General features: G+C 44.5%; 1 protein-coding gene across 10 annotated transcripts in view; it reads left to right on the plus strand.

The window, feature by feature from the left end:
* Positions 1 to 24,640, plus strand: part of kcnma1a (potassium large conductance calcium-activated channel, subfamily M, alpha member 1a) — a 1,078,085-nt gene that overhangs the window by 510,172 nt on the left and 543,273 nt on the right. For all 10 annotated transcript variants that reach the window (XM_072491599.1, XM_072491594.1, XM_072491595.1 and 7 more), the window contains exon 3: positions 4,708 to 4,769. In XM_072491599.1, the coding sequence (XP_072347700.1) occupies positions 4,708 to 4,769 (62 nt within the window). The remainder of the gene's footprint in view (positions 1 to 4,707; positions 4,770 to 24,640) is intronic.

Raw genomic sequence — 24,640 nt, forward strand, 5'->3', positions numbered from 1 at the left:
TGGAGGTAGGAAGTTTGATAATGGGTGGGGATTTTAATGCGGTGTTGGACCCAGCACTGGATCGCTCCAGATCTAGGACCGGAAAGAGGCCGGCTGCGGCCAAGGTGCTTAGGGGGTTTATGGATCAGATGGGGGGAGTGGACCCGTGGAGGTTTGCAGGCCAGGGAATTTTCTTTTTTCTCCCACGTGCACAAAGCCTACTTCCGGATAGATTTTTTTGTTCTGGGCAGGGGGCTGATCCCGAAAGTGGAGGGAACGGAGTATTCGGCCATAGCTATTTCAGATCAAGCCCCGCACTGGGTGGAACTGGAGTTGGGAGAGGAGAGGGACCAACGCCTGTTGTGGCGGTTGGATGTGGGACTTCTGGCAGATGAGGTGGTGTGTGGGAGGTTGAGGGGGTATAGCGAAAGGTACTTGGAGGCTAACGACAACGGGGAGGTGCAAGTGGGGGTGGTATGGGAGGCGCTGAAGGCGGCGATCAGGGGAGAGCTAATCTCCATCAGGGCTCATAGGGAGAAGATAGAGGGCATGGAAAGGGAGCGGTTAGAGGGGGAGATTTTAAGAGTGGACAGGAGACACGCAGAGGCCCCTGAAGAGGGATTACTTAGGGAAAGGCGACGTCTCCTGACGGAGTTTGATCTGTTGACCTCAGGGAAGGCAGAGGCACAGTGGAGGAAAGCGCAGGGGGCGACATATGAGTATGGGGAGAAGGCGAGTCGGATGCCGGCACACCAGCTCCGTAAGAGGATGGCAGCGAGGAAAATAGGTGGTGTCGAGGATGGAAGGGGAGCTACGGTGCGGAGTGCAACGAAAGTAAAGAGGCATTCAAGGCCTTCTATGAGGAGCTGTACAGATCCCAGCCCCCAGCGGGGGAAGAGGGGATGAGACGATTCTTGGACCAACTGAGGTTCCCAAGGGTGGAGGAGCAGGAGGTGGCTTGTTTGGGGGCACCAATTGGGTTGGAGGAGCTGAGCTACGGTCTGGGGAGTATGCAGGCAGGGAAGGCCCCGGGACCGGACGGGTTCCTGGTTGAGTTCTATAGGAAGTACGTAGACCTGTTGGCCCCGCTGCTAGTGAGGACTTTTAATGAGGCAAGGGAGGGAGGGACCCTGCCCCCGACGATCTCTTTGATCCTGAAGCGGGACAAGGACCCACTGCAATGTGGGTCGTACAGGCTGATCTCGCTCCTCAACGTGGATGCTAAGTTGCTGGCAAAAGTGCTGGCTACGAGGATCGAGGACTGTGTCCCGGGGGTGATCCACGAGGACCAGACGGGATTTGTAAAGGGTAGGCAGCTAAACACCAATGTGCGGGGCTCCTAAACGTGATAATGATGCCATCGGTGGAGGGAGAGGCGGAGATAGTGGCAGCTATGGACACGGAGAAGGCCTTTGACCGAGTAGAGTGGGAGTACCTCTGGGAAGTGCTGCGTAGGTTTGGGTTCGGGGGTGGGTTTATTAGTTGGGTTAAGCTCCTTTATAGAGCCCCGGTGGCGAGTGTGGTGATGAATCGGCGGAGGTCGGAGTATTTACGGCTGTACTGTGGGACGAGGCAGGGGTGCCCCCTGTCCCCCCTGTTGTTTGCATTAGCAATTGAACCCTTGGCCATGTCATTAAGGGAGTCTAGGAAATGGAGGGGGGTGGTCCGAAGGGGAGAGGAGCATCGAGTGTCGCTTTATGCAGACGACCTGTTGCTGTATGTGGCGGATCCAGTGGAGGGGATGGTCGAGGTCATGCAGACTCTAAGGGAGTTTGGGGATTTTTCGGGCTATAAGCTTAATGTAGGGAAGAGTGAGCTATTTGTCGTACAGTCAGGAGACCAGGAAAGGGGGATAGACGATCTACCGCTGAGGAGGGCGGAAAGGAGCTTTCGGTACCTAGGGATCCAAATAGCTAGGAGTTGGGGGGCCCTACATAAACTGAATCTGACGAGGCTGGTGGAGCAGATGGAGGAGGACTTCAAACGATGGGACATGTTGCCGCTCTCGCTCGCGGGTAGAGTGCAGTCGGTCAAAATGGTGGTCCTCCCGAGGTTTCTTTTTGTGTTCCAGTGCCTTCCAATTGTAATCACCAAGGCCTTTTTTAAGAGGTTAGGCAGGAGTATGATGGGTTTTGTGTGGGCGAATAAGACCCCGAGGGTAAGGAGAGGGTTTCTGGAGCGCAACAGGGACAGAGGAGGGTTGGCGTTGCCGAATCTGGGTGGCTACTACTGGGCAGCAAATGTGGCGATGATCTGTTTGATGGAGGGAGAGGGTGCGGCATGGAAGAGGTTGGAGATGGCGTCCTGCAAGGAAACGAGCCTGGGGGCGCTAGTGACGGCACCGCTGCCGCTCTCGCCGACAAGGTACACCACGAGTCTGGTGGTGGCGGCAACGCTAAAGATCTGGGGCCAGTGGAGACGGCACCGGGGTGCAATGGGAGCCTCGGTGTGGTCCCCGATCAGGGGTAACCATCGGTTTGTCCCAGGGAGGATGGACGGGGGGTTTCAGAGCTGGCATCGAGCAGGGATTAGAAGAATGGGGGACCTGTTCATTGATGGGACGTTTGCGAGCCTAGCGGCACTGGAGGAGAAGTTTGGGCTACCCCCCGGGAAATGCTTTCAGATACATGCAGGTGAGGGCGTTTGTGAGGCGACAGGTGAGGTAATTCCCGTTGCTCCCGGCACAGGAGATTCAAGACAGGGTGATCTCGGGTGTATGGGTCGGAGAGGGCAAGGTGTCGGCGATATACCAGGAGATGAAAGAAGAGGGGGAGACGTTGGTAGAGGAGCTGAAGGGTAAATGGGAGGAGGAGCTGGGGGAGGAGATTGAGGAGGGGCTATGGGCTGATGCCCTAAGTAGGGTTAACTCCTCTTCTTCGTGTGCCAGGCTTAGCCTGATACAGTTTAAAGTGGTTCATAGAGCGCACATGACGGGGCGAGGCTGAGTAGGTTCTTTGGGGTGGAGGACTGATGTGGGAGGTGCTCAGGAAGCCCGGCAAACCATGTCCATATGTTTTGGTCATGCCCGGCACTGGAGGGGTTCTGGAGGGGAGTGGCGAGAACAATATCTCAGGTGGTGAAAGTCCGGGTCAAGCCAAGCTGGGGGCTAGCAATATTTGGAGTAGTGGACGAGCCGGGAGTGCAGGAGGCGAAAGAGGCCGGCATTCTGGCCTTTGCGTCCCTAGTAGCCCAGCAAAGGATCTTGCTAATGTGGAAGGAGGCGAAGCCCCCCAGCGTGGAAGCCTGGATAAATGATATGGCAGGGTTTATCAAGTTGGAGAGGATAAAGTTTGCCTTAAGTGGGTCAGCGCAGGGGTTGTACAGGCGGTGGCAACCGTTCCTAGACTATCTCGCGGAGCGTTAGATGAAGGTCGGTCAGCAGCAACCCGGGGGGGGGAGGAGGGGGGGGGATGACCTGCGTGGGGGGCAGGGGGGAGGGAGGGGGAAGGGGGGTCTGTCTGGGGGGTATTTGAGCAAGAAATACATGAAGAACTGTAAAACTGACATGTACGGGAGGAATCCAATGTACAAAGTTCTGTAACATATCGTTTTACCATGTTTATGTCTTGCTATGTGCGTTTTCTTTCTATTTGTTATGGGGGGGGTTGTTTGTAAGGGTGAAAAATTGTGTTAAAAATCTTAATAAATATATATTTTTAAAAAAGAACAAGCTCCACATTTCCATTGTGCCCATCCCCTGCAGTTTTCCTCTCTATCCGATGCATTCTAAGTCTTGCCTCATCGCATCATAATTGCCTTTCCCCCAGATATAACTCTTGCCCTGCCGTATATACCTATCCCTTTCCATCACTAAAGTAAACGTAATCAAATTGTGGTCACTATCACCAAAGTGCTCACCTACTTCCAAATCTAACACCTGTCCTGGTTCATTACCCAGTACCAAATCCAATATGGCCTCGCCTCTCATTGGCCTATACATACTGTGTCAGGAAACCCTCCTGCACACATTGGACAAAAACAGACCCATCTAAAGTACTTGGACTATAGCGGTTCCAATCAATATTTGGAAAGTTAAAGTCCCCCATAACAACTACCCTGTTGCTTTCGCTCCTGTCCAGAATCATCTTTGCAATCCTTTCCTCTACATCTCTGGAACTTTTCGGAGGCCTATAGAAATCCCCTAACAGGGTGACCTCTCCTTTCCTGTTTCTAACCTCAGCCCATACTACCTCAGTAGACGAGTCCTCATCAAACGTCCTTTCTGCCACCGTAATACTGTCCTTGACTAACAATGCCACCCCTCCCCCTCTTTTACCCCCTTCCCTGAGCTTACTGAAATATCTAAACCCCGGCACCTGCAACAACCATTCCTGCCCCTTCTCTATCCAGAGCCGGGATCGAACCTGGGACCTCGGCGGCGTGAGGCAGCAGGGTTAACCCACTGTGCCACCGTGCTGCCCTTTTATTACATGATTCTTGTGACTTTTACTGAGGTGGAACATTGAATTCAGAGCCTAGAACATGAGGGATTTATTAATAGGTGAAGCATAAGGAGAAATGACGTACAGCAACTTGTCTCAGTAAAACATTGAAGCATTTAATTTGGCTGCCATCTTTGTGTAGATGAAGTTAATATGGATTAGAAGTTATTAGAAGTTAATAAATGTATCAACTTTTCTTGCTGACTATATTTGTAACTCATTTTACTTTTGCTAATCCCTTTCTTTGGTCTTGTATCTTAATTGCTGTTTCTTCTCGCTTTTTCAGGTTGTCTTGGTCTTTGCTCTGAGCATTGGTGCACTTGTAATATACTTCATAGATTCTTCAGAGTAAGTACCACAATACCTTTCAAAATGAAAATAATTTCTATTTATAGTTTTGTACACGCTTTTGGGGTAATTTAAGAACTAACACACATGTTAATAAATGTTTCCAATATATGAAATATTTTTCTGCTATTCTATATTTTTTAATTTTTAAATGATTTAAAAGTATGAAATACGTAACTTTGGGAGCATTTTAATGTGTTCTCCTTGCCTTTTTCTTAACAGTTAGCCGATGGCTCCTTTCTCCTGGATACATTTGTTTTACATTGGGATTGCAGTCTAGAGGAAATTAGCTGTTTTCTCACATAATTTGTCAATAGGAGGATCACTTTTATTTATGTTAAGTCTTTGCTTCTTGCGTTGTCAACATTGCAAAGGGAAGTATTTTTTGAACATCGCTCTATGCTTGATAACTAGAGGATGCCGATTTCAGGTATTCGGCAAAAGAAGCTGATGGGAAATGCGTTGTTTTCCACAGTGAGCTGCTATGATCTGGAATGTACTGCCTGAACTGGTGGTGGAAGCAGATTCAGTAGTAGCTTTCAAAAGAGATGAATATCTACCTGAAATGGAAAATTTTGCAAGGCTCCAGATAAAGAGCAGGAACGTAGGACGAATTAGATAGTTTTTGCAAAGAGCAGGCTTGATAATGTCTGTTAGCAGGGCTGACAAAGTGCTGGATGCATTCGGCAGGTCAGGCAGCATCTGTGGAGAGTGATGCAGAGGTAATAATTCACGTTGGTGATCTTTCAACAGAACTCAAAGAAATGATAGATTTAACAGTTTATAAGCGGGTCCAGAGCCAGGGAAAAAAATGGTGAGGAGTTGGGGAGATTGAAAGAACAAAAGGGGAGGTCTGAATTCGGGCGGAGTGACCAGAAGTAATTAAATGACAAAGGGGATGATAGTGCAAGGCAAAAAAGAGGGTGTTAATGAAGAATCAAAAGATATATCCAGAGGGGATGTAACCACACGGACCACGACCAGACCCTGCTGTCCAAGAACATGTTTTAACATAATATGCAGATGAGGGAAAACTTGCCAACTTTCTCAACACAGTATGATGTTGATCAAATGAAACTGCCAAAGTAGATGGCACCATGTAACTGATGGCCTTAAATGCTCAGCGGACATTGACAAGTTTCCACCATTGGTTCCAAACCTTTTTGAAAAACACTGCTATAAGAAACAAAACTCTTAAGTTTATGTTTCAACAGTATTTTTTATCTCCCCCCCCCCCCCCCCCCCCCCCGCCCACACAACATTTGGCATCATGCCTTTTATTAGCATTGTCTCATGCTTCAGTTCAGTGAGTTGAGAAACACGAATCTTCAATGAACACTAACCACCTAGCACCTGTCTCGAATCTTCCAGTGAAATTGAACATATCAGTAGTATTACAATAAAACACTTAACTGTTTGAAATAATGGACATTTTGCAAGTTTTTTTTGTTCTAAGCCACCTACCCAACGTCAAATGAAATTGATGGTAGACAATCCATGGTGAGAAGCCTGGACTGGAAACGGATGGGATTTGGTGAACATTTGCACCATATTGCAGATGAAATGTTTCAGTCCTTTATTGGTCGACTGGGTAGAACAAGGGAAAAGGAAACAATAGACCAAGTGTTACCATTTTGGAAACAGAAAATGCACTGGGCTCATTGTACTCCACTGAAGTGGCCATTGGACTGATTTTCTTCTGAGTCACATTGGTTACAGATGTTTGGGAAGAGGAGAGTGCACAAATGTCATTGGTGCTATTTCATTTGACTTTTTTGCTTCCCTTGCAACACAAAACCCTGATATCATTCATCCGAGCCTGCTGAAGGGAATACAAAACATCTGAAGTACTTTTCTCATTAGCTGCTTTGCAAAGCTTTGGTGGTGGCAGCAAGTTTGTCAAAAGCTATCTGGTGCTTAGAAGTTTTCTTTTCATGAGAAAAGCTACATACTAACATTTTACTAATGGAATCTGCCATCAAAAATAACTTGATCTAATACCAGCTCTTTCTCCCATTCATTTCCTCTTTAAAATATCAAATTATTAGTTCATCAAGGTAAGATGTGCATGCTCTTGTTTTACTCTCTGAATTGTATTAGACACATTTGCATTGCTGAGGAATGTAGATACGTTAGAGACGTAGCGTTGAGTAGAACTGCTGTTCAAATACAGAAGCATGCAGTCCCTCACCCACTTACTTTCGGACAGTCCTGTTGAACTTATTAGTGCTGCCTTTCTCTTCAATTAGACCTTTCTGTTCAACCATGTTAGTGTAGACATTTGCTGATTTGGGAATGCTTTCTGTAGATAGCTAATAGCAATGCATGAACTAGAAATGGCCGCCATTATTCACGTTTATTTTGATAGAACGATTTAATTTTTTTTGTTGATTAAAATGTATTACAATATTTTTGACACAACTTCAGCAGTTTTGGTGTGATGTTTTCGCATTTGAATTATTTTGTAAGGCAAACGATCACAGGAATTGCAAACGTTGGGTGTTATAGTTGCCTGCATTGATTTACTTGCAAATCTCTTCTGGCAAATAACTGGGACCAGAGGCCTTTTCCCTTCACCTACTTATTGAGAGATGCTCTACTTTATCAATGATTAGTTGCTTAATGTTATCTGTTTTAGATGCTGAAGCAGATATTAGTCCATTCTAGTGTGCAGTGTTTCTGTTGCACTGACTATGATTCATCAATCATCTGATCAATGCGGGCGTTAAAATTGCAAAACTTTTACAACTTTTATTGATGAAAAGTGCTGAAATTCTAGTGAGTTTCAGTTTCTACATTTTTATTTCGGAATTTTTACATTAGCTTTCCTGTTAAGATTCTTAATTGATAGATTCAAGAAACAAAGTTAATACTGTAATACTATAAATATTAAAATATATAGCTTAATTGCCAAAATATTGATTTTCTATGGCTTTTGTTAAGCAACATTGCTCGTGGCTATAAAATGAGCTGCAGGAAAATTACCCCGTTTAACTGGAGTGATGCTTTCCTTTGCTTTTCAAATAGATCAATCATGATTTAAAAAGATGGAGTCCAGAGCCTCCAGAACTTGTATAACAGCACGTATAGTCCAGCATCACACACAATCAAGGGTAACTTGGTGCACACAGCATGTCAATTTATCCAACATCATTGAAACAAAAATGAAGATTTCACTTTGCATTTTGTGCTTATTGCAAAAATCTCGAGGGTTGTTATCGTGGGAACTCAAGGAGCAACTGGTGTCACTGAAATGTATTCATGAAGATAAGAGCTACGTGGATATCACGTTTCGGAAGGTGGTCACCCCACAGATTAAGAAAGTGCAGGCAGAGGGAGACTGGGTGACAGGGAAACAGACCAGAAAGACAAGGCAGTTAGTTCAACAGTCCTCTGAGAACACCCCGCTTTCTAACCTCTGAAAAGAGCAGCGTGAGCCATGGCTAGAGCACCATGGGTGGCTCTGCAGGGAAGGAGGAGAAAAGACAGGAGCACAATAGTGGTAGGGGATTCTGTAGTTAGGGGAAGACAGGTTGTGGTTGTAGACCTGATTCCATGATGCTATGTTGCCTCCCTGGTGACATGCCACACATACCACTCAGCGGCTATGGAACATTCTGGGGGATGCACAGCCCAGAGGTCATGGTTCACATTGGTACCTATGATGTGAGTAGAAAAAAGGGATGAGGTCCTGCAGACCAGGTTTAGGGAGTTACGAAAGAGATTAGCAAGCAGAACCTCAAAGGTACTAATCTCCGGATTACTCTCAAGGCCACATGCTGGTCAGGATATAAATAGGAGAGCATACCAGATGAATGTGTGGCTGGAGATGTTCGTCCGGAGGAAGGGTTTCACATTTCTGGGGAAGGTGGGATCTGTACAAGCCAGCGATAAACACCTGAACAGGATCAGGATGAATGTCCGAGCAGAAAGACTTCTTCGTGTTCTTGGGGGGGGGTTTAAACTAGACTGGCAAGTGTCTGGGAACCTGGCGGCAGATTCAAATAGGTCAAATTCAGATCGGGGAACAGGAGACAGAAAATTAGCGAGTTACTCTGAAAGAAAAAAGAAGCAAAGGTTAAAGGTTTTACAGCACAGGAATTTGTCAGTGTTAAAAGGTACTTATTTAAATGCAAGGAGTATCGCAAATAAAGCCAGTGACCTGAGGCCACAGAGAGACACATGGCAGCATGATATAACTGTAACGGAAACTTGACTTAAAGAGGGGGGGAAAAAATCTTGAACTGCACTCAAAGAGAACCTTTTCCGCCAGTATATATATAACAAGCCCAAAGAGAGGGAGCATAATTCTAGAATTTAGTCTTAGGAATTGGAGTTGGGCAAGTGGGTGAAGTAGCAGTGGGTGACCATAATGCAGTTAGATTTAACATCATTATGGAAAAAGATAAAGATAGAATGGGGGGAAGTTCTGAATTGAGGAGAAACAACATTTTTCAAAGCCAAGAGAGGATCTGGCAAAAGTGGACTGGTTACAGCTACTTGAAGGGAAGTCAGTGGCAGACCATTCAAACGCGAGATTCTACAGACGGTGTCGACATAGCCCCTCAGAGGAAAAGGGTGGTACTGCCAAATCTAGAGCCCCCTGGTTATCCAGAAATATACAGGGTAAGATAAAGCAGGAAAAAAAAGTTCATGACGGTGGTAAAAAAACGTAAAACTGTAGAAAGCCTAGAGGAGCATAGAAAGTGCAGAGGTGAAGTAAAAAAAGAAATTAGGAAAACAAGGAAAGGATATGAAAAACTGTTGAAAGGAAACCCAAAGATGTTTATCAGTACGTTAGGAGCGGGAAAATAAACAAAGGAAAAAGTAGGGACCATCAGAGATGTACAAGGTAACTTATGCATGAATGCAGAAGATCGAATTGGATTTATTTATTGTCACGTGTACCAAGGTACAATGATAAGTATTGTTCTGTGTACATTTCAGACAGATCATTCCATACATGAAAATACAAACATAAAATACACAATGTAAATACATAGACACAGGCATCGGGTGAAGCGTACAGGAGTGTAGTACTACTCAGTAGAAATGATGTGTGAAGAGATAGTTCAGTCCATAAGAGGGTCCATTCAAGAGTCTGGTAACAGCAGAGAATAAGCTGTTTTTGAATCTGTTTGTGCGTGTTCTCAGACTTTTGTATCTCCTGCCCAATGGAAGATTGAATAAGCCGGGTGGGAGGGAGGGGTCTTTGATTATGCTGCCCGCTTTCCCAAGGCAGCGGAAGGTGTAGACAGAGTTAATGGATGGGAGGCAGGTTCGTGTGATGGACTGGGCTGTGTTCACGGCTGTGTGGGCACGGTTCTTAACGAGTACTTTGTCTCTCTCTTCACAATGGAGAGGGATGATGCAGACATTCTAATTAACGAGGAGGATTGTGAAATATTAGATACAATAAACATAATGAGACTGGAGGGACTGACCCTCCTTGAAGGTGGATAAATAACCAGGGCCAGGCTGTTAAAGGAAGCCAGAAAAGAAATAGCCGATGCTTAAGAGGATAATTTTTCAATCCTCACTAGATACAGGTGAGGTACCAGAGGATTGAAGGTCTGCAAACATTGTACAACTATTTTAAAAGGGTGTGATGGTGATGGATAGGCATGTCAGCGTGACTTTGCAAATGATTAGAATCAATTCTGCTTGACAGGTTAAACTCCACTTAGAAAGGAATGGTTTAATTGGGGATGATCTGCATCATTTTCTCAGGGGAAGGTAATGTCTTACTAATTTTATCATATTTATTGAGGTAGTAACCAGGAGGATTGATGAGGGGAATGCAGTGGATGTTGGCTGCATGGATTTCAGTAAAGCATTTGACAAGGTCCCACATGGCAGACTGGTCAGAAAAGTCATTGCACGGGCAGCACAGTGGAGCAGTGGTTAGTACTATTGTCTCCAAGGCCCCAGGTTCGATCCCGGCTCTAGGTCACTGCCCGTGTGGAGTTTGTACATTTTCCCCGTGTTTTCATGGTTTCGCTCCCACAACACACAGATGTGTAGGGTAGGCGGATTGGCCACACTAAATTGCCCCTTAATTGGAAAAAATGAATTGGGCACCCTTAAGTTTTCAAATAAATTTTTTAAAAAGTCATTGCTAACAGGATACAGTGGAAAGTGGTGAATTGGATCCAAAATTGACTCACTGACAGGAAGCAAAGGATCAATGGATGTTTTTGCAAATGGAAAGCGATTTCCAGTCATGTTTCACAGGGCTTAGTGTTAGGTGGCTTGCTGTTTTTAGTATATATTAATGATTTGGTCTTAATTGTGGGAGGCATGTTTGGGAAATGTGCAGATGACAAAATTGGCCACATAGTTGTGAAGAGGATGGATGTCAACTCCAGAATAATATCAATGGTTTAGTTAAGTGGGTGAAGAAGTGGCAAATGGAATTCAATCCAGAGAAATGTGGGTCATGCATTTGGGGAGGGCAAACAAACAAGGGAATACTCAATTAACAGGAGAATATTGGGAGGGGTAGAGGAAGTGAGAGATATGGAATATATGTGCACTTGTCCCTGAAGGTGGCAGGACAGGTTAATAAGGCAGGAAAGAAAGCACATAGAATGCTTTCCTTTATTGGATGAGGTATAGAATACAAAAGCAAGGATGTAATGCTGAAACTGTGTAACATGCTGGTTAGGCTGCAGCTAGAATTTTGTATGCAGTTCTGATCACCACATTACAGGAAGGACGTAAATGCTGTGGACAGAGTACAGAGGAGGAATACAAGAATGTTGCCAGGGCTTGCAAATTGCAGCTATGAGAAAGATGGATTAGTTGTTTTCCTTCGAGCAGAGGAGATTGAAGGATGACTTAATTTGACAACACCCTTTACGGACCATTCACCAGGGTGAATGTTGAATTCTGGCAACATCCTAAAAATTGCAGATTTAATAGATAGAAGGTATGGTTTTGACTTATGAGCAACGGAGCGATGATGTTCATGGGCTAGTCGCTCGCATTCAACAAGAAGAGATAGTCACTATTTTAAGACCCTGGCGTCATTGCAAACATCATTGAATTGTAGCCTATGTTACAATTGTGAGATTTGTCAGATTGTTAAGTTTTTAGACTGTGTTTCTAATTGAGGGTAAAATGGAAGAATGAAGGGGTCATGTGACCTGTTCTGAATTCTACTGACAGCAAACCTGGGTGGTTTGATTATTAAAGATTGAAGGGAAGGCCCGTGTTGTTTTACTGGGAAGAAGGTGGAAAGATGTTCACATTTGTACATAATGGCAGATGCATCTGTGCTAATTGTGGAAAGGCTGATATCTTCCAAAGTCCTAGGAAAATGTTAAGAATGTCAGGTTTTAAGAGCAGCACGGTGGCGCATTGGTTAGCACTGTGGCCTCACGCGCTGAGGTCCCAGGTTCGATCCCGGCTCCAGGTCACTGTCCGTGTGGAGTTTGCACATTCTCCACGTGTTTGCGTGGGTTTCGCTCCCCACAACCCAAAAATGTGCAAGCTAGGTGGATTGGCCACGCTAAATTGCCCCTTAATTGGAATAAATGAATTGGGTACTCTAAAAGTTTTTTAAAAAAGAAAAAAAATAGAATGTCAGGTTTTGTAAATGGTTATACATTAACTGTCTTTTTAATTTAAAGATGGAATTGAGTTAGGAGTCGAAAGGATAGTTAATTAGCATTTCTGCCTGGTACAAAGCCTATGTGATTCATATTACCAGGAAAAGGGGGGCAGTGGGCTTGAGGAAGGAATGGTACATAAGAAACCCTTGTAATATGAGATTACAGGATTTATTTCTCTCTAAAGTATCACTGAACCTCGTAGACAAAGTCTTTCTTCTGGAATCCGAGAGCGAGGGAGCATAAAGAGGTGGCAGAACTCTATGGTTCACCGCACAGGAATGCTGGTGGGAACATGTGCGGTGGGATCTTGTGCTTGAATTGAAAAGACCAAATTCGAGAGGATTTAGAACGAGGCTGGAATATTCGCCTTGCTTGAGCTAGAAGGAGAATCTCCAGGAAAACATTCACCTTGAAAGACACTGATGGGGTTTGAAGTTACCAGCCTGGGAAAGGAAATACAATAGAAATAAACCTTTGGTAGCTAAGAATCACTTTGGGTGGGTTCTGGGAGAATTAAATGTCTACTTAAGGAACAGTGAAAAGTGTAACTGTGAAGCGGGAAATTTTTGGTTGTTTTAAATATTAAAGGGGGGAAGATTCTGTTCTGTAGTTTAAAGGGTTTAGTCCGTGTTGCTTAGCTTGTTGCAAAAAACTTGTAAAACTTGAATTCTTGTATTTTGTGACCCTTTAAATTGGTCACTGGAAATTTGAATTTCTTTTTAAAAGTTATCAGTCTCTGTGGAGATTGTAATATCGACCAATATTAGGTTTGCTCTGGTCATCAGCAAGGCACGTTCAGGAGAGTGTTCAGGGCATTGGTGGCCCATATCACCTCTGAAGGACGTGGGTGATGATTCATTCCATGTGTTCTATAAAAATAATTTGAAATAAAAGCAGAAAATGCTGGCAGTACTCAGCAGGTCAGCCAGCATCTGTAAAGAGAGAAACAGTGTTAACATTTCGGGTCAATGACATTCCCTCCGATCTGGGCCGGGCAGTAGGCTCCTTTCATCATTAATCTGGCAGTTGGGTTACCAAACCTGCTTTGAGGTCCTTAACCAATGCCCCCATCCCCCACCCCCCCTATGCGCTGTTAACATTAAACATGTAAAAATCAACCCCAATCCACTAAACAGGGGGCAATTTAGATAACCAAATATTAACTTGTCAGAATGAGAATGGAGTCACATCTACAGTAGAGAAGGCGTGATAGAAAATCCGTTTATGCTTAGGGGAAGGTGAACTGCACATTTCAAAATAAAAATGAACGACCCTTGTGTCGTCTTGCCAGAACAGTTGCAGCTGCTTATGTGGTGGAGATGTTCATACTGTCCTGGCATGCGGCTTTACCTTAAGAAACTGAAATAAGGGCACTGGCTAAAGATGATATTGAGAGATGTGTGCCTTTGCTGTGAGCTTTGCAGCAATGGGTGGCAAAGTGGATAGCATTGCTGCATCACAGCGCCAGACACCCATGTCAATTCTGGCCTTGGGTGACTGTGGAGTTTGCACTTTCTCCCCGTGTCTGCGTGGGTTTCCTCTGGGCACTCCGGTTTCCTCCCACAGTCCAAAGATGTGCAGGTTAGGTGGATTGGCCATGATAAATTGCCCCTTAGTGTCAGTTTAGGTGAGGTTACAGGGATGTGGTAGGGGAGTGGGCCTGGTAGCGTGCTCTTTGGGAGGGTTGGTGCAGACTCAATGGGCCGAAAGGCCTCCTTCTGCACGGTAGGGATTCTATGAAAAATAAAGGTCCTTCTTATAAAAGCCAAATGCAGACTGGAGGTTGGAGGAGGCATCAGAAAAGAATGTGCTCATTAAAAAGGCTCATTCTTCCATATAAATGTCCAACTGACCTTTTCAGCTTTTGGTTCTTTGAGGCAGAATGGAGGTAGTGCAGTGCATGTTCAAGGGCAATTAGGGATGGACAACAAATGCTATCCTAGCCAACGAAGCCCACATCCCATAAAAAATGAATTAAAGAAAACAGTATGTCACATACAAGTGGGGACTATAAGGGGAATTTTCCTGATAATTTTTTTTTTAATTTAAAAATAAATTTAGAGTACTCAATTCATTTTTTCCAATTAATGGGCAATTTAGCGTGGCCAATCCACCTAGCCTGCACATCTTTGGGTTGTGGGGGCGAAACCCACGCAAACACTGGGAGAATGTGCAAACTCCACACGGACAGTGACCCAGAGTCGGGATCGAACCTGGGACCTCAGCCACCGTGCTGCCCCTTTTTCCTGATAAATTAAGCAGATTCTTTTAATATATGTACTCCGACCTGTCTAATTTTGCAGTACCCAGATGGCCCAATGCAGCTGACCTAGGACCACAAATTGTTAATTTCTGATAATGCATCTGCTCAATACACCATTCTTCATGAACACTGTACCCCTTGGGTGTTATCTCTGAAAATATGCTGGGACAAAACCTTATTCCCTAAAAAAAATGAAAATGATTAATTTTATAAATGGTGCTGTGAAGAAATTCAATTTTGTTATCCACTCGGAAAAGATTATGATGCTCAACAAAGAGAAGAACCACATTAGGTGTCAAATGATGGCCTGTCAGTTTAACACAGCATCCTTTGAATATTAAGTATTTAGGAATACTGAAAAAAAAAGACATGCTGTTGAAGCTTTTCATCTTGCACTCATCAGGACATTTTGCAAGAATCCAATAGTAAAGGGAACAACATTTTGTACAACATGAAAAGAGAGTGGTAGCGGGTTTTGCCCTGGAGATTGCACCAGGGAACAGTTAACTGCCAGGTTTTGTTCAATTCAAACTGGACAGGTGGCCTCTGCTTGATCAAGACATTGCTATGGGAATGAACCAGGAAATGGCTGCCCACCAAGCTTTTGTTTAGTTGAAAAAGGCACTATGCGTGGACATACCCCTTCTGTCTGCAAAGTGTGTGTGAATATACGTAGCTTCCAACATGTCTAAGTGAGCCACATATGAACCCGACTGATGATCGTAAATTAGTTTTCAGTGTATTTCTTAGCACAATCAGGATTCTTTTGCTAATGTTGTGCAATCACACAATCGCATCTAATGTTGGTCATTATGTTTTGAGTTTTGTAAACACGGGCCAGTTAGGTTCAGTCAGTACATCGCCTGTTATGAACAGCCGGCTGAAGGGATGTGCCACTTGGTATGATCCGCCGGTCATTGAGATATACGACCTACATGCCTGGCATTGCACTGCCACTGAAATTCATATGACACATTGCTCATTTGTGTGGTAGGCAACTAATAAGCTTGGGGTACAGCCATTTCCTAGTTCATTCCCCATGGCAATGCTCTGACCAATCAGATTAAAAAAAAAAAAAACATTTTTGAGTACCCAATTCATTTTTTCCAATTAAGGGGCAATTTAGCATGGCCAATCCACCTACCCTGCACATCTTTGTGCTGTGGGGGCAAAATCCACGCAAACACGGGAGAATGTGCAAACTCTACACGTACAGTGACCCAGAGCTGGGATCGAACCTGGGACCTCGGCGCCGTGAGACTGCAGTGCTAACCACTGCACCACCGTGCTGCCCTAACCAATCAGAATTGACCTGCCTGGTTTGAATTTGAACCAAAGCTTGGCAGTTTAACTGCACCTTGGTGCATTATGCATGGCAATGTCTCTACCAATCAGAGCCAACTTAACAATCAATCAGCACTCTTTTTTCATGCAGTGTAAATTGTTGTTTTCTACTATTGATATTCTTGCGAACTGTCCTGATGAATGCAAGGTGAAAAAAAAGCATGTCTCTTTCTTTCAGAAATACACTACTTATCTGTTACCAAATGACTATTTATTAAACATTTAAGATATTTATATTGTACCATTGCGGGGTTAATTTAGGGGGTAAACAAAAAAAATATATAAATCTATTGTGGAAGTTTAGGGCTTTGCAAATTTTCTGCCTTTGTGGCAGAGCTTTCAACTCTCCTGGTTCAGTGGCGTTAATTACAGCCTCAATACTACTGTCAACTTCTCTATTTCCCTCCTGGGATGAGGATACTGGGCTGATTATAGCAGGTTGTATGTAATCTACAGAAGAAACCTTCCAGTATTTGGACTCAACTGCAATCAATTGAGTATCACTTGCAGTCATAAACAATCACACTGACAAGGATTACTTTACAATTCACAAGGGAAAATTCGTTCCATCCCACAAACAATTAATTTTGTGAGTCATTTAAGTGGTGGGGGGGGGGGAATATTCTATCATACAACCAATTATGTGGATGAATCATTCAGCAGGTCACATTGAACAAAAGCCTGGAATATAAATAGCTAGAATATTCTGTAACTGAAGCAGAAAATCTAAGCCATTTTAACAAAAGTTATTTCTTACACCCGCCATAAACAGCAGCTTGTGACACATCATTTTGTAACAGTTATTGAATAACAATTTTCAGGCGCAAGGAATTTAGTTGTGTGGATAAGTGATCTTCGATCCCGGGGTTGGGGAGCATGGGTTTCATATCTAAGTACCTTCTGCTGATCAAACTAAATACAATATTCCGTTATTGTAAAGATAGAGTGAATGGAGTTTGGCTTTGGGGTGCTAGTATAAATACTGTCTCACATATTCTGCTTTGAAGGCTTCATCCTTTCTGCAAATTCTCTTGTATATTGGAGCCTAAATTCCATTGTAGTCAGAATCACCGTATGCATATGTGCGTGTGAACCTGACCTCGATCCTACTGTTGCTTGATGTCCACTGTGAAATGGACAATCTATTTTTCCTTCACAACTTGTCACACTTGACTTGACACCATTTGTGAAACTATCGTGGTCGTACCTTTTGTTTCCATTACTTAGTTTTGATTTTGTTGCTTCAGTTTAGTCAACAGGTTCTGAAAGTATGATTTCAGAGCTATTACAAATGGGAGGACTGCTGAGGGCTGGGGGGGGGGGGGGTGCGGATATTAACATCAGTGAGAGGATGGGACTGGGTGTGAGAGGAGGGTTAAATGAGCAAACCTTCTGAGAGCAAGGAAAAGCTGGCTCCAACTCTCCTGACCCCAACTTCTGGGTTTTACCGAGTCGGAATGGGGCGGGGGGGGGGGGGGGGGGGGGGGGAAGAGTGTAGTCAATTCACGCCCGGGGGAGGATTGAAATTTCAAACATGATATGAAGGCGAGAAGACTTACATTTAACTTGCTTTGCACGGTTTGCATGGCCTGGTTTGCAGGGCTCTCAGGAAGCTTTGCAGCTGGGAGTCCTTGGTCATGGTGGACCAGGAGTGCTTCCTCTTGGCCCCCTAAACTCCCATATAATCCCCCTAAACTCCCATATCGTCCTCTCCTCACACAGGCCAACATTTATTGCCCCATCCCCAGTTGCCCTTCAGAAGGTTTAGGTCCAAAGGTCACATAGGGGTTAAAGCTCCGCAGCACATGGTGAAACCCAGACTTCTGGGTTTTCCGTACACTATAACCCCCTCACTCCCACTGCCTCTGCTCCCTTTGTTTCGGGAAGTAGTAATTCTCCCCATTTTGTCAATAGGATTCAGACTGCCCCTCTTGACATTGCTAAGCTAATGACTTGATTGCCATTTCAGCATTTACAATTTGATTAAAAACAGAAAATGCTGGACGTACTCAGCAGGTCTGATAGCATCTATGGAGAGAGAAACTGTTATTTTTCAGGTCATGAGCCTTTGTCAGCTCAGTCAGGGGTTCCTTTTCATTTCAGTCAGCAATTGCTTTGCAAATACTGCTGCAACTGACCTTTGCTGTGCTGCATTCTTCTTGCTTCTCCAAGTTGGTTGGCTCTATTTATCCCTGCAGAGATATATTGGATCTGTCGTGTGCATGACCACTCATTGGGGCCACCACTCCCCTCTGCTGGCTCATGGTCAATACAGCGCACCTCCTGGAGTTCTGTTTTAAGTGCAACTACCTTCCACTGATTATTCTGTGGCTCAAACAGTTCCTGGCCTCGCTCACCTTCCACAGCCATCTCCAAACCTGAACATTTAGATTCAAGTTGCACAGGCATGATCTTGATCTGTTCAACTTCTGCCCCCTCTTGGCAGTCATTCCAGACCCAAGCACATCATTTCTACTCCATTATTCCTCTTCTCTTTTACCCCCCCCCCCTTGGGCTTTTCTCTTGTTTCCATCCCTTCCTGTTGCTCATTTGAGCTTCTTTTTGTTTCTCCCTTATTAAGGACTTTGTTCGAGAGATGAGGGAAGAGGGGGAGGAGTCGGTGGGCGAACTAAAAGGAAAGTGGGAAGAAGAACTAGGGGAGGAGATAGAGGAGGGTATGTGGGCTGATGCTCCAAGCAGGGTAAATTCCTCTTCCTCATGCGCCAGGCTTAGCCTGATTCAATTTAAGGTGCTACATAGAGCACACATAACGGGAGCAAGATTGAGCAGGTTCTTTGGAGTGGAGGACAAATGTGGGAGGTGTGGCGGGAGCCCGGCAAACCACGCACATATGTTTTGGGCGTGCCTGGCACTGGAAGGGTATTGGAAGGGAGTGACGGGAGTGATTTCGCGGGTGGTGAAGGCCCGGGTCAAACCAGGCTGGGGGTTAGCTCTATTTGGAGTTGCGGAAGAGCCGGGAGTGCAGGAGGCGAAAGAGGCCGACGTTGTGGCCTTTGCGTCCCTCGTAGCCCGGCGCAGGATCCTACTCATGTGGAAGGAGGCGAAACCCCCCGGACTGGAGGCCTGGGTAAATGATATGGCGGGGTTCATTAAACTGGAGCAGATAAAGTTTGCCCTGAGAGGATCGGCTCAAGGGTTCACCAGGCGGTGGCAGCCATTTCTCGACTACCTAGGGGAACGTTAGAGGGAAGACAGATGACCAGCAGCAGCAACCCAGGGGGAAGGGGTGGGGGGGGGGGGGTGGGGGAGGGGGGAGAGTTTAGTTTAGGTCAAAGATAAAGGGGTTTTGTTACCTGTGTATTGTTAAAAATTTCTGTATTGTTATTGTTGCGTTTGCTTTGTAAGAGGGGAAAAATTGTTGTTTGGGAGAAAAAATTTCAATAAAACATTTTTTTTTTTTTTTTTAAATAAAAAATTAAGGACTTTGTTCCACCAGATTTCTACCCAACCCCTCAATACTCCACTACCTTCTTTATTTTCTACTATTGTTCCAGACTTGACTCCATAATGGATAAACCCAGTGTTTCTATCTGTGGCAGTCTGTGCATTATTCAAGGAATCATTGAGGCACTACAGCAACCCCAGATCCTCCGTTTTCCTCTCAGGCCAACATTCCCACTCAGAGTGCCTTTGGTGGACTGATCTTGCAGACACGTCTCAATCATCCCTCCAATTGCCAGCCACAAGGACTTTATATCAGCAGAACAACATGTATTGTTCTTTCCATATCTTCCTTCAGAATGCCGATTTAACTGTGAACAAGGGCCTTCCCGACCATGACCTTATTGTGCACGATTGCACTGACATGATGACTTTGACACAAACCTTGCTCATGAGTGATGGTACCTTGGACTTTACTGAAGCCCCCCTACCTAGTTTTCCTTTTCACCAACCACTATATCTAAGCAGTGTCGCCCTTATCACCAAATCTCACTTTGATCTGTGCAACTGCTGCCCCCTCTGAACGCCTCGCCTTGCTCCAACCCTCTTGCCTCTCTTTTAAGCAACGTCTTAACCACAATGATTCCAACTTCCATCTCAACTCACTTTGTCCCCTCCCCTCTTGCGATCACTGGCTGCCTGACCTTCACTTCATTTTTCCTGTCGATTACCACGGCCACCCCCCTCAACTTTGATAGCTTTTCTTTGGAAAGCGACAGCTGCTTTTAAGTTTTTGCTTAGAGCAAATACATCTCTCAAAGTGTATCAGCGTGCCACTCCATTTATCAACAAGAGCAATGGCTGTCCACCCACAATTCCAACCTGACGAATTAATGATTTGGCACAAGGTGCAGAGTAGAGGCTGAAGTCTTTCCTCACCATCAACAGTTGTGGACCAGCTAAGAGGAATATCGAGCTGGTATTATATCCTGAAATCAGTCACAAATCATCATGCTGAAGAGAAACAAGCAGAAGAATTTTTTAAAATATTAAAGTACAGGCAAATTATTTGGAGAAAAAATGAACAGTGTATTTGTTGAGGTACGTCACGACATTCTGGAAGTCTGTCAAGTGTATCATCAACAGAAATATGAGGGTAAATAGTCTAGATAAAAATCTGTATTTTTTTTCTGCTCATTTAATTTAACGGAGGTCAATGCTCTAGATATGTTTCTGGTTTCCGAGACAGTGAGGGATTTTATTTACACATTGGAAGGAGACAAAAAATGAGGCAATACTTCAAAATCAAATTGTAACTTTGTATAACTGGGTACAAGACCAGGAGTGTGGTCGGACATACTGGCTTCGATTCTTCAGAAAATCTATCTAAGAGTTTTAATGGCCCTCTCCTTCCACATCGGTGGATGAAAAGTGTGATTGATTCTACAGCTTCTGGCTTCTGGTCTAAGAGTTGGTGCCCTCGAACCTCTCTGTCGACAAATCTGACTCCTTCACAACGATTGCAGCGTCATGGTGGGGAGTACGCTTTTAGGCTCCAAATCTCAGTCCTGTGTTGTTACAGTAGGCCCACGATTTGGCCGCTTTCATAGGACGCAGTAGCCTGGTTCTGCAGTTACTGGCCACAGATCCGTGCTTCTATTGTGCTGCTCCAGGGCTCTGCTTGAGATTCTTATGGTTCCTTTGGCCTCGATTTCGCCCCAGGCTCATGGTTTTTCCAGCACAGTGCCTCAGGCAATCTCTCAGTTTCCAACCTTGACCACGTACAGCGCCAGCTTCCAACAGAGAAAGGGGTCTGAATGATAGAAGAATAACAATTCGAGCTAATGCACTCCGAGTATTGAAGTCATTTAAATTATTTGATGACCTTAGGATGAATTGTGCAAGTATAATATGCATTTTATTATTAATCATGCATTATGAAACGCTTATGGCGTTTGAAAATTTGAAGTTTAGCATTATCATGTCAACATGTGTTGCTGGTCTGTGTGCCAGGCTGATTTTAGAATTAATGATCAGGATGATGTTTTGTTTTCTTTATTTACCCTCTAAATTATCATGAGAAATTGTTTTTGTTTTTTAACGCCCCAGCGTGTGTGCTGTTCTTCCATTTGTCTGACAAAGATACCCTTCTGCTTGGTGACCTCTGAGCAAAGCCTCAAAATAGTAGCAAATCACTAGGATTCAGAAAAACCCAAAACGAGATTTTTGTGGATAAAATGGTCTATCTGCATAATGCAAAAATGAAGGTTTGCTCGATGCATTGAGATCCTGTCAGGGAAGAAACTTCAATTTATTTGCAATTGATGCTTTTCTCGTAAATGGACCCTAGGCTGGATGCATTTCTACTTATTTGATTTTGATGCGGTTGATCTTCGCAAGGGCGATACAGAAAGATGTGAAAATAGTTTGCTTTTACCCTGCCAGGGAATGCGAGTCCAATTATTGCAAAAAGCAAAATTGTCTCCGTTACAAGGCTCTGTTTGGTACCATGTAATTTCTTTTAGACACGGTACACTCATTGTATGCAAAATGCCTTGTGATTATTTCGCCTTGTGATTATTTAAACTTCTATTCCTCACTCAATGTCTGCCAGCAATAGCTAAAGTATTGGGTAATTTGCAGCGAGTGTAGATGAATTATACTGAATCAGACAGTAGATCTGTATTGTTTGAAAACATTTATTACTGAGAACATGCATGGATTTACAAAAAATAAAAGGGAAAATGTCCTTTTGTTTTGTAATTTGGTTTGGATGGTTGGTTTGCTGTGGAAGGCCAGTTTTTAGCTTTTAGCAAATCCTTGTTTTTTTTCCATGACAGCGAGGCAAATTGGAGTGGGGATTTAGGCAGGAAAGGAGTGGCTTTTCTGGAGATCTCAACTGGATGTTTGAAGATAAATTACTACAAATTTATTTCTTCCTGAAATAAAGCTTAATTAATGAATAAGGCTGTTGACTGTGTATGCGTGCCGGTGCAGACAATGACTTACCTTAGAGAAGCTCATAGTGACATAATTGTGACATTACCGTGTGTAAGGCTGGAAGATGAAAGGTGCAGCCTCCATGTTAGATGTTCACTATTGCCTGTGACTCTATCAATAAGACTTCATGTATACCTTGAGTCAGGTATATTGTCAAATAATCAACCTATATAACTGTTAGGATTCAGACTAGACCAAAGCCTGTCCAGAACTTTATAGGGTTGTTGCTAGTAATAAACTTCATGTATTTGTGTTCAATCAGACATCGTTATTGTCAATATCTTGCTTAACGTAGAGACAGACCTCTTAATGGCTACATCATGACATTCAGTGTATATAGTGGCAGCAGACTGTAACATGCCATGGCATGGCTGGAAGCAGTGGCCACTTCTAAAGATCTCGCGCAGTGAAGGGAATTCCTCAACATACCAGAAAACAAGGCTACAACGTCAAGTCTAGCGATTCTGCCTACCCAGCTCCAATCCAGACTCCTCGAGGGAGGGACAGTCTGAAAGAACAGAGCTTTATATGAAGTCATTCATGGGGAGTCACTCATCAGTGGTCCAGGTGCTTTAGTTGAAAAGCCAAAAGCCCAGTTCTTCAACCACAAGCACTTGGAATTCAAAATCCAGCACAGCAAATAGTCCCCAAAGACACCCAAGTTCAGAGGCAAGTCCTCACTCCGAGCTCAGGGATTTGGGAAAAATACTTTGTTTTATCTGAATGTCAGGACCAGCTATTTATATGCCACTCATCCTAACAGTGAAGACTAGAGCATCAAATTTATTTGAAAAACAAATCGTATGCCAGGTTGAGGGGGCCATGAAAGGCAAGTTCCAACATCTCTCGACAGAGCTCAACACAACTGACGTTTGATTACTTCGTTTTGTGCATTTATTTCAGTTTCAATGCCAAAAAACAGTCTTCCCGTGCTGACAATCGAGGCGTGGTAGCAACTCAGTGGAATAAAACGGGACGCTTTCAACACTGCAGCAGAAACTATCAGCAAGGCAACATCTCTGCAGTCTAAAGATCTGCAACTTCACATTCTTTTTCCCTACTTCAAATCAGGTTTCTTTTTTAAAAAAAGGCCAAGCACCTTGAGTGTTATTTTTAAAATATACAGCAAAGGGAGAGGCCGGCTTCATCTCCATTCTCAGCATATTGTTATGAGCCAACAGTGACATTTGTTGCAGTATTTGCTCTGAAGCACCGGGATAACAAGCAGGCGGCAAGTGCAAATTCTCATGCAAAGAGAGACAGCATTCAGCATCTCCATTTGTGTAGCACCCAGTGCAGCCAAAAAGCAGGAACATCATAATAACAAATAGAGATTTGATGATGAACTGGCAAGCAAAGAGACCTTGCAGAATTTCAACTATTTAGACAAAGAAGTGCTTACACTTTGTAGACCAGCAGGTACAGGACCAAGCGACCACCGAATTACTAACTTTTCCCCGCAATGAGGGGCTAATGCATGTAAACCCAAGATGGACCGTGTCCGAAGGGGCACCATGTACAAACCTCTGGATAAGGGAGGGAAAAACGTACCCAACGTCTCCCTCATCCTGATGGCCACCTTTGTGTGCAGCTGCATCAAGCTGTGTGTGGACCCCGATATGCAAACACCAAGTGTCACTACATACTGAGGTTCTACCTGTCCCCGGTGTAACGAAGGATGGGCCTGGCCTCATTGCCGCGGAACGCTCCAAGTAGTTGGACCGTGCCATACCACCTGTCCCTTGTGGAAACGTTTTTGAAGAAAAACACCGTTGACCACGAGGCAATGAAGCAGTGGTCAGCACGTAATGTCCTCGAGGCCCTCAGGGAATAGCACACTGTGGAGGACGTTGGACGGTTCCCTGAGCAGACTGTCAGAGTCATCTGGCAGAACGTCTCATCACCAGAACTTACAAACAAGCACCAAGACCTAGCTTGGCTGGTGGTGAGAAGGGTCCTCCCCGTCAGATTCTTCATGTACACCCGAACGCTCTGCGCCGTTGCACGCTGCCCTCGGAGTGGCTGTGGGGGAAATGAGACGGTCACCCACCTCCTTGTGGAATGTGCCTTTGCAAAGAAGGTCGGGAGAGAGATGCAGTGGTATTTGTCAAGGTTCATCCCGAGCAGCTCTGTGACGCAGGACTCTGTGCTCTACGGACTGTTTCCAGGGACACACACCGAGACAAACATCAACTGCTGCTGGAAGGTCATCAACTCGGTGAAAGACGCTCTTTGGTCTGCCCGAA

This window comes from Scyliorhinus torazame, chromosome 28, assembly GCF_047496885.1.
Source record: "Scyliorhinus torazame isolate Kashiwa2021f chromosome 28, sScyTor2.1, whole genome shotgun sequence".
Lineage (NCBI taxonomy): Eukaryota > Metazoa > Chordata > Chondrichthyes > Carcharhiniformes > Scyliorhinidae > Scyliorhinus > Scyliorhinus torazame.